General features: G+C 34.7%; 2 protein-coding genes across 5 annotated transcripts in view; one reads left to right on the forward strand and one right to left on the reverse strand.

Moving 5' to 3' along the window:
• Positions 1-1356, reverse strand: part of LOC144653448 (E-selectin-like) — a 30723-nt gene extending 29367 nt beyond the window's left edge. For all 4 annotated transcript variants that reach the window (XM_078513442.1, XM_078513441.1, XM_078513439.1 and 1 more), the window contains exon 1: positions 1248-1356. The gene's annotated coding sequence lies outside the window, so the exon portion shown is untranslated. The remainder of the gene's footprint in view (positions 1-1247) is intronic.
• Positions 1357-3868: 2512 nt separating this feature from the next.
• On the forward strand, positions 3869-9609 carry LOC144653469 (uncharacterized). The gene is made up of 4 exons (XM_078513463.1): positions 3869-4036; positions 5063-5224; positions 7095-7283; positions 8864-9609. The coding sequence occupies exons 1-4, from the start codon at positions 3919-3921 to the stop codon at positions 8866-8868; spliced, it is 474 nt and encodes a 157-aa protein (XP_078369589.1). The 5' UTR covers positions 3869-3918; the 3' UTR covers positions 8869-9609.
• Positions 9610-10104: the final 495 nt, after the last annotated feature.

Consider the following 10104-nt stretch of genomic DNA (forward strand, 5'->3'; position numbering starts at 1 on the left):
CAAGTGCTATACATAAAATTCTTGTTCATTATTAATATGTTCGACATCTCTGGTTTAATAATTTTGCGATTCCTTTTTTCCATTTTCTAGATAATTTTTGTTCAATATAATTAAAATAAATGCGTGTTCTTTCACTTTGTAAGACCTACTTTACCCTGAGCGGGGGTTTCCTTAACATTTTGATGCCCCCAACAATCTATTGATAAGTTGTTGATTTTTTTTATAACGTTGAAAGAAAAGGGACACGAAATGAATAAACCCATTTCAAACTGGATGAAAAAGCAATTTACCCTTTTGAGGTTTTTTCACGTGAAGAACAAAACGCAAGACTGAAATATAGGCGCTTGGCTTTAAGTTGAAAAAAAAAAAAAAATAGCGAATTTTCTTTTATGCAATTGGGTCAAAGTGAATTATACCTGCCAATAGTTGACACACCGATTTAAAATGTTGGTCTCCTGAATAAGATTTCATCCTCAGAACTGTCAAAATGAAAAAGATGCTTCTAAATGTAGAACGTTGTTCTATTTTCCATTGAAAATTGACTTTTAGCAATCTGTTCCGTTTATCTGGAATCGAGTAAAGACGTTTGGCAGTTTTTTGTTACGTTTAATTGAGATTGGCAAGCATTGGAAACATTTAAGGTGGCCCGATCCTATTTATTTACGTGATGGTTGCATTTTTGAATCGCGCTTTTTGGCAGGAAACATTTCACCGATTTCTTCGAATTTTTGCGTCCTGAATGAAAAATGTTTGAATTTACAGAAAATGAATTGTTTTTATTGGGTTAATTTTTTTTTTTTTTTTTTTTTTTTTTTTTTTTTTTTTTTTTTTTTTTTTTTTTTTTTTCTATCTGTGCGTCAGTTGACATGAATGCATAAGCGAAGCATTTTTAAATACAATTTGACAAGCATTTTGTGCAGCGAATTGCATGGTCAGGATTGTCGTGAAACTTCCTGATACAAAACTACAGAGCTCTGAGGCTTATTTGCTAAAGTTTGGGAGAAATCTGTCGTCGGGTTTTAAAGTTATGGAAATTTTTGGTAAAAACTAGATTTTGAAAATATGTTCAAATCTCAAAAGATTTTATTTCGACTAAAAAACGAATGCCATATTCTGTAAATTCGAACATTGTTCATTCAGGACACAAAAAATGAAGAAATCGGTGAAATCTTTCCTGCCAAAAAGCGCGATTCAAAAAAGCAACCATCACGTAAATAAATAGGATCGGGCCACCTTAACATATATACCTTCAGTGCTGTCTTTATCAAAAACCACCGTTGGATAACTGTTTATAATAAATGTGTACAGCAACAGTTCTTCTCACAGTTGAGGTTTAACCAAGCGTCCTACCTTGGCAAACAGATCTTCTGTACGCCTCGTTTTATTTTTATTTGCACCAATGAAAGACCTTCACACTAAACCGTTTGCGATTATAACAATAACATGGGAAAATTATGTCGTTTAGCAGCTGAATTAATACATCCACGAAACGAGTCTGAATTGTAAACACATTCGTTATTAAGTAAAAATTTGAACCGTTACCTGGCTAAAAACATTGTTACAAAAATAAGCTTTCGGCTGCCAGACTACAGCCTTTAACGAATGATAAAAAGGGCGCGAATGAATGTATGTATAGAGTACAAAATGTGTAAAAAATTACAGAATAACAATGTGTAATAAGGTGACAGGAAAACGAGTAAGAATTTGGTAAATAAAGAAAACTGTTTTAGAAGAATACATTATTGTCGGGGCAATGACCTAGCTTTTTTTGCACGCTTCAGTTGTCTTGGCAGTGTGCCATGACTCGACAGTTTTTCGCACGCGACAATTTCCTTTGTCAAAAGCTCTTGCATTTTTAAAATCAATTTGATGGTCGTTCATCCATGCATGGTTTGCAACGTTCGATCCTTTGTTACAATGTTTAACGTTTTTGATGTGTTCTTTTCTTCGGGTTTGTAGACATCTGCCGGTTTCTTGAATTATTTACTAAATTCTTACTCGATTTCTTTTCACCTTATAACGCATTTTTATTCTATCATTTTTTACATACTTTTACTCTAGATATTTATTCATTTGCACCATTTTTATCATTTTTTTAAGGCTGTAGTTTGGCAGCTGAAAGCTATTTTTTTTAACATATTTTTTAGCCAGAGAACGCTTCATATTTAAAAAAATAAAAAATAAATAAATATATGTTTATAGTGGTCATGCACTTAGCTTCATATCTCAACGAGATTGCTAGTTGACAGGCATGCCGCTGAAACAGAGGAAACATTGATTATTGATTATTAACCCTGGATATTAACCCTGGTTTCTCTTATTCTATTTTTGATCACATTCGTTATATTTCGTCGTAAAGTTAATAGTTCGAAAATAGTGATTAATGAGAATTACTCTTAAGGACTTCAATCACAAGTGAAGTAACCTTCTTTCGGTTATGAACTGAAGGTGTCTATCTCTTTGGTCTCCTGCTGGTGTTATAATATAAATTATAAAAGAAAATATTAAAGACGCGGCTAAACACAACGGCGAATATGAATACATAATTATCACAAAAAAATTAATACATATTATATTACTGTGTAATCTTGAATTAAAAATGCGCAAACAATCAGTACGAGACATAAACATATTTCATTTAATTGAAATCCGTGAGATTTAACATGCATTTTTAATAAATTTGATTTCTCATAAAAGAGTCTGCATTCAAATTGTCAGGTCTAAACAATTATTCCTTCAAACTATTCAACTGCCGTATCAAACTCTTTATAATTACTTTTCCTGTGGCGTTGGTTGGCTGTTGAAGAGACACGTTGCGTGTAGTTGGCGATGAATTCTATTTGGCAAAGTTGTGCGATTTGACGTAGTCGAGCAGCTAGACAAATATCTAAGTGATTCTTATTTGTGTTTTGCGTTGTTATTGATTTGTAAGCATAACATTAACGGTATCTCGGCTAAGTTACATATTTTTTCATGTGAAAGGGAAGCTTTGAACAATTTTTCCACTTTATGGTTGCCATTATGGGTAATATAACTGATTCATTAGCTTGATTCTGAAACTTTGTTACTTGAGGTTACTTGAGATTCTACATATAGGTTGCATTGAAGGACAGCAACATTTACCCGCGGACATGACGGGCGTCAAGTGACGTGCTTAGGTACAACTAGTGGTCTACCTTTAGTTTTCTTATAATTATGAACTAGATTTTCTTAATAAGCCCTCTTATAAACTACAGCGACAGACAACCTGAATCGCTTTCAAGATTCATCTTCGAAAACCGTTGCAATCATTGCTACTACTTTCTATGGAGACGAGGGACAAAACTCTCCATTTATATCCCGATTTTTAACCAAAAACATGAAGCCTAACTCAGATATCGCGGTTCTGTCCTGTGGAAGACTGTCCACTACAAAGAAAAAGAGGTTAAACGGATTTTGTTACTTTCTGATTAAGCAACTTTTTTTATTGCTACTTTCGGAGGATCTCAACTTTCGGTCGATTGCTACTTTTGGCGCGCACCATATGTTGGACGATCGATCAGTTTATTTTACACCTCATCGAATTTTTGTATTAATTAACCACGTCTAATGATTGAAAAAGGAATATTCACGCTTTCTATATTTGCAAGAGAAAAATTCTTCTCAATTTAGAGGTAGCTGCTTAAAGCATTGGATTATCATTGATAAACACAAGCAAACATTTGACCAACTAAAATGTTCTTATTTAATCAGCCTTCTACTTCAGTCCTACTCCTCGAGAAATTTGTTATTACACCTGCTGCTAGCTGCCATTCGAACGAATTGACCAATATAGGAGAGGTTAACAATCTAAGAGAGAAAAACCATTTTATATTCACGCTTGATCGAGCACGTTCATCCGATCGAGCACGTTCATATTTTGAGGCTGAAAGATACAAAATGGGGTACAGATTTGCAGCGTTTACAGCATATTTCCTCGTTTTTTCAGTTTCTATTTCGCAGTGTTGTTTTCCAGGATTTTACTTTAAGCATAAGGTTCCTTTTTTCAGATGCGAAGGTAAGTTATGGTCATGAAATTTACATTTGCGCCATACATAACTATTTTTTTCTTGTGAGAAAGCGATATTATATTATACTACAATTCGTAACCGGCTGAATCATAATCCACTTAAAATCACCTACTTTTATGTTTTAAAACATGGAAATATACAATTCAGCAGAAATAAAATTTTAGTTTATTTTAAATTCAAAATCCATAACAGGTTTTACATGTAATATTAAGTTTCCGAAAATTAAGGAATTTTATGTACTGACTCATTGTCAAAATTCTAGTAAAAGGTTATAACATGTAGCCTGAATTTAGCGTCCCCAATTAAAAGAAAATGCTAAATCCCTCTAAGAAACTTAAAGAAAACTCGTTCGTTCGTTAGTTCGTTCATATATAGCTTTTACAAGTTTTGACTTTCTATTAAATGTTTTCTTTATCAGGATAATATTGGGCATATCCAGAAGATAACTTTTTGGAAAAAAAATATTTGGAAACAATTATTTCGAACCTTTCGAATTTTTTGTAAACCTTTTGGCAGTCAAATATATATTTTTTTTACTTGTGGAATAATATGGATATCCAGAACAAAATGGCGAAGATTTTACCGGAAATTAAAATAATTTTGTTATGCTTATTATATACCAGCAAGAAAGGAAGAGATAATTTTTCTCCTGATACTAAATAATATTGAATTCACCTCTCCTGAAAAATTCCTTGTTTATTTTTTTCGATTGTTTAAAATAGGTCTATTGACCATATAAGGTCAAGTGAACAAACAAATTATGAGACTTTTTTTACACTGTAATACTCCGTATTGTGGTCCCCGATTTTCATAAATTCTAAATGACAAGAAAATTATAAGATGGTTTTGCAAAAGACACAAGCGCACTTTAACTTATTTCTCGCCGAGTTGGGCCTCAATAAAATATTAGAAAACTCCGCGCGTATCATAAGCATGGAATAAGGTGTAGTAGTTCATATACAGTTATAAAATAACAAGATACTACAGGTATAAATCTGTCATTATTCTTGCAGCATGTCCACCTAACACCTACAAGGACGTTTTTGGTTATCATCATTCATGCACACCCTGCCCGCCAAATTCGGGACATTCGATTTTTGCAAGCAAAACGATATCAGACTGCAGATGTTTTACTGGATACAGTGGTTTTCCAGCACACGGAATTGCCTGTACTAGTAAGTATGTTGTCATTGAGTATTGAACCAAATCTATGGCATTGTTTGGTAATTGCAGGGTGGGGGGGGAGAAACTTACTTTGTTACACGACTCAAACAGTGGTCATAGCGGTGCCGGGCAACCGAGACTGCGCAGTAGCTATCGAATGGTTACTTAGGGCGTAGTGAATAGCTTGACAAAGTTCATTGTTTAGTTCATTGTTTTAGTTGCCTTGACCGTGCACAAAACACAATAGCTATTTGCATTTTGATTGCTCCTTTCAATTTTGCCGCACATCAAAACAACAAACAGTGATAACGGTGACCAGTCTGGCAAAAGTAAGGCTTCAGAATTATACTTATTAAAAATAACTCCAATGATTCTGAAATTATTTCCCATTCTTTGGTTGTTGAATTTCAACCGTGGCAAATTTTTCCCTTGTTATTCCATGGCGCCAAAACATTCTCATTGACGTGAAACATGAGGTGAGAAATCTGGCTGAAAATGCCAAAAACATCTCAGCGGCGTAAAACATCAAACGCAAACACCGCCACTATTCGCATTTCACACTCACTCAGACATTGATATTTAAATCTTTCTGAGAAAACAAAACTTTGGTTTGACGTCTTTCTTAGCAACGGCTTGATTAACACAGACTTGCATCGTTTCAAGGCACTGCTATGTCTTCAAAGAAAAGTGCCGACTTCTCCCCCCCCCCCCCGGGTATTGTCTATACACTCACAGGTAACCAAAGCTTTTTAGGGTTTGTATCTTTTTTTCCTCCGTCTAAAAAAATATCTTTTCTTTGAAGAGTTGTAAATAAAGTTAATAAAAGTATTAAATACCCCACCTGTTGTCGTTTTCTGTGTTTTTATCGCTTCTGGAAGGCTCCTTATTGTCGTTTTGGGTGACTTTCTTGTAGGACGCGTATTCACCGGTTTGACCGTTTAAAAAGGCACTGGAAATCTGTAATTCTGATCTGAAATTCGATCGAATCCATACAAAGTCTTCGATAGAAAGCTGAAGTGGTCATCAGTGATACACCTTCTGTACCACAGATACACCACGATGGTAGATAATACGGATTTTTTCCCTTTAATGTCTCCACGCTCAGATCCATTCTATAGTTTTAATATTGTAACAGTATGCAAATACTTATAAACAAATTTCACCTATCGCCACATGCAAAGAATTGTAGTTTTAATAGTAATGAAGCCAGCAAGAAAAGACGCATTTTATATAATAAGAAATTAAAGAGAACTCCGATTCAAGTACTGTAATCTGAGGGCTCAGTCAACCACGTGTACATTCAAAAACGGCTGAGCGCGCGTCAGTACGCAGAGAAAAAATACTTTAAATACATCGAAATTAGTTTTACCGATTGGATAATCAAATTACCTATTTATGAACTAATAAATTGCTCACATGCTTTCAATTTTGATATAAAACTACAAAGTTATGACTATTTTTGTTTTGTTTTTACCAATTTTTTTGCCAAGCGTTGAAATTTTTTTTAATTCCACATGCAATAGCATTTATTGTAAAATTTTACTTTCACTCGATTTCACTAAATTTGCCTGACCTGTTCCTCACTACCTTCCTATGAAATCATTTTATCAATATTTAAAATTTAGTCTAGCTTAAAAGTTTTGATTTGGTTTGTAAACTAATTGTATATCAGCTTCCTGAGTAGTAAAGAAAAAAGAGAAATAAAAAACCGTTTTGAACGTTTCAAAGAAACGTTTGAAAACGTGTTTTTTAATTGTATAACTTTTTAGCCTTGTAAATAATATTTTGTAGAAATATAACTAAGTTATAGTACTAAACACGTTGACTTCATACCCTATTTAGATCTAATGTTGTATTCATACTTGATCATTTTCTTTTTAGTACGTCATTGTGAACCCCTAATCGCTCCTCCCAACGCCGTTTTCGTGGGTGCCTGCTCTACTGAATATTTATCAGTTTGTCACATGAAATGCAACGAGAGGTTCGGAACTGTCGGGAGCGAGGTAAGGAGATGTGAGGTGACTGTGAATGATGCCATGGCATGGTCTGGGACACCGCTGCAATGTTTAGGTAAGTAAAATTTCACTAGAAATTCCATAAGGCTCCCAAACCTAGCCTATTAACGACAATACCATACACTAGTCCAGACGGAAACAGTTTATTATGTTTACCTAATTCTGCGTATTTTGGAGAAGAGCTAAAGTTTCGTATTTCTGTTCAAGAGGTACAACGCTCTCTTAACATTTTTAGTTCGAGAAAGTTCCTTAACCAATAGATATACACCCAATTGCAATGAGGTTGTCATAGTAAAAAGGAAAAAAAAAGAAAAAGTCAAATAGGAATTAATTAAGTGCATGCATGAAATTTATTTGTACAAACGGCCTTAAAATGCCTCAAAATACGAAATAAATCAATTTATCTTGTTACAGCATAAAAAAGTGGACTGAAAATGTACAGATAACAACTCGTGAGTTTTCTGTTAATGCTATCCGTTATGAAACTCCGCTTATTAATTCCTATTTACTTTTTTTTTCTTTTTTCTTTTTTCTATAACAACGTTATTGCAATTAGGTGTATACATCAAATGCTAATATGGATGATCGCGAGATTTTCGAGTAAACTATAAATTCATTTTTTTAGTAGACGTTGTCTTCGGCGTCGCCGTCATCATTGCTTAAGTTCCGTAATAGTTAAGGCCGTCAGGCCTTGTTCCTTCTTTAATTGTGCAACTAATCCAAATTGCACAAAGGAAAGCATCTTAGTCTGTTTAGGAGTACTTATAAGGCGATAATGTCTCAAGTTGAATTGGGTCTCAATTGTCAGTGCCGTAAGTAACACCAAAACGGCAAAAGCACATACAGTGACCAATCACAGCAAAGGTAAACAACACAATAAACCAAAAGAAGCTCAAAGCAAATACACGTAGCCAGCGTTTTGCGCGGGAAAACGCGTAACCAAGTTACAACTGGGTTTGGTTTTGCATCTGATTGGTTGAGTAGGTAGTGCATTTTTTTTAAACCAATCACAAAACGTTGTGAAGCAATAACAAAGCAATTTCAGATTACATTTTCGACGTTTAATTGATAACAGCTCTACTACACTGTTTAAAACTAACATTAACGAGAATTCACTTGAAACAATCACTTCTGCCCTTTACCTCGATGGCGGAAATGGGCCGGGGCACAATAGTGGAACACAATTGTGAGATTCAATTAGTTGTGGATAATCACGGGCGCACATCGTCTCTTTCTTTTCATTTGCTGGAACAAAACTCCATTTCTCCGACATAAAGATTGGGGATACGAATCTTTTTCAGGTCCTTACATGGCAAAGTATCTCACCCATCTGGAATCAATGCCCAACATTTCCTAATCCTTCGTGTGAAAAAATACATACATAAATAAATAAAGTAAACTGTTCCATTGCTTCGTTAGGTAGTTTTATCATCTATCTCAGCTACCGGCTCGAAAAACAAGTTGAATTTGTGTTTTTATTTAAACTTAAGAGTATCAGAACAAGAAAAAATCACTTACTATAATAAAAGTTCCTAGCAAAACTGAAAAGGACTAAAATACGTTTCAATGTTCCTTTTTGAGTGTTGTTTCTTTTTTATGACCACTTGAACTATTTACTATTTTGCCTTTTCGCAGGTTGAAGCCACAGAGAAGACTTGAAGAAAAGGAAAACTGGGGATATGTTCTTGAAAAATCTTTCAATAAACTTAACGACAGGGTCATGCACGATTTTGTCTTTGTTGGTTTTGTGTTTATCAAAAAAAAAAATGAATAAGTTTAATTCGCACTATAAAAACTTGGAGACTGTACTTTTAATTGCCAGAAATCGAGTATCCACGATTTGATTTTTTTTCCTCTCTCTAATATAATTATTCATAATTTCTATTTCATTTTTCCTAATGATTTTAACTGGACTGTTTAGTAACTAACACACACCCTCGAATCATTTATAAACTGAATGTGTTACAGGGCATCATTGTGTTAAAACCTTGATTTTTCCTCGGATGTTTGTTTTTTTCCTCTAGAAACCTTGCAGTTTGCGGCAGTCACTCTGCCTCAACTACCCATAGGTGTACTTAAACGGTTTTTGCTGCTTTTGATTCACATAAAATTCTGTATCCAAGTTTCCTGGTTGCCTTTGATAGCTCTCTGTAGCTTATTAGAGGTCCTAGCAAAAAGAAACCTCTCTTAAAACAGTAAAATTTTCGGACTCATTTGGTCCCAATTTTGATTACCGCCTAGGGGGCCTGAGGCGTTTAAAGTGGTAAATAATTTACTGTTTCTACACCCTGATAAATAAGTAAAAAAAAAATTGTTTGCAATGCTGACAACCATGATGAAGTTGTCTGTCGAAACTGGTCAAGTGGACCTGATCCAGATAGAAAAAAGGTAGTGGCCCATCAGGCCGGTGCTGATCTCCAGTTTCCTTACCATGAAATGATTGGTAGTATTTGTAAACCTGGGTGGAGAGAGGCACTTTGAGAGCTCAGTGTTTTTTTTTTTCCAAGAACACAACACAGGGCTAGTGACACTGGTCAGAATTTGAACCCGGACAACTTACTCGATCCGTATCCATCGCCCAGAGTCTGTAAGGCCACTGCGGCTCTTAAGTTTAACTTCGCTTTAATTGTTTTACAGTTACAATCTCCATCATGAATCTCGGTTATAATACAACCTGTCCGAGAACTATGCCTAAAAGACTAAACTTCTTAGAGTCTCCGTTTTCTCTTAGAGACCGGTCATCCAACCGTTTATCCTTGAACGTGAAGGAACTGGGGCGAGAAAAGGCTGCTCAACTGTCACATTCCAATTTTGTTTCATTTTTCATTTTATTCTAATTCCTCGCTCTACTTATTGACATCAAAATTTAAATAAAA

This window comes from Oculina patagonica, chromosome 5 (assembly GCF_052425735.1).
Source record: "Oculina patagonica isolate OP01 chromosome 5, crgOcupat, whole genome shotgun sequence".
Classification (NCBI taxonomy): Eukaryota; Metazoa; Cnidaria; class Anthozoa; order Scleractinia; family Oculinidae; genus Oculina; species Oculina patagonica.

Bases quoted from the DNA above. Each gene is read 5' to 3' on its own strand.
- LOC144653469 (XM_078513463.1), top strand. From the start codon at position 3,919: ATGGGGTACAGATTTGCAGCGTTTACAGCATATTTCCTCGTTTTTTCA. The intron at 4,037-5,062 runs GTAAGTTATGGT...TTATTCTTGCAG, and splicing joins TCCTTTTTTCAGATGCGAAG to CATGTCCACCTAACACCTAC. The intron at 5,225-7,094 runs GTAAGTATGTTG...TTTTCTTTTTAG, and splicing joins ACACGGAATTGCCTGTACTA to TACGTCATTGTGAACCCCTA.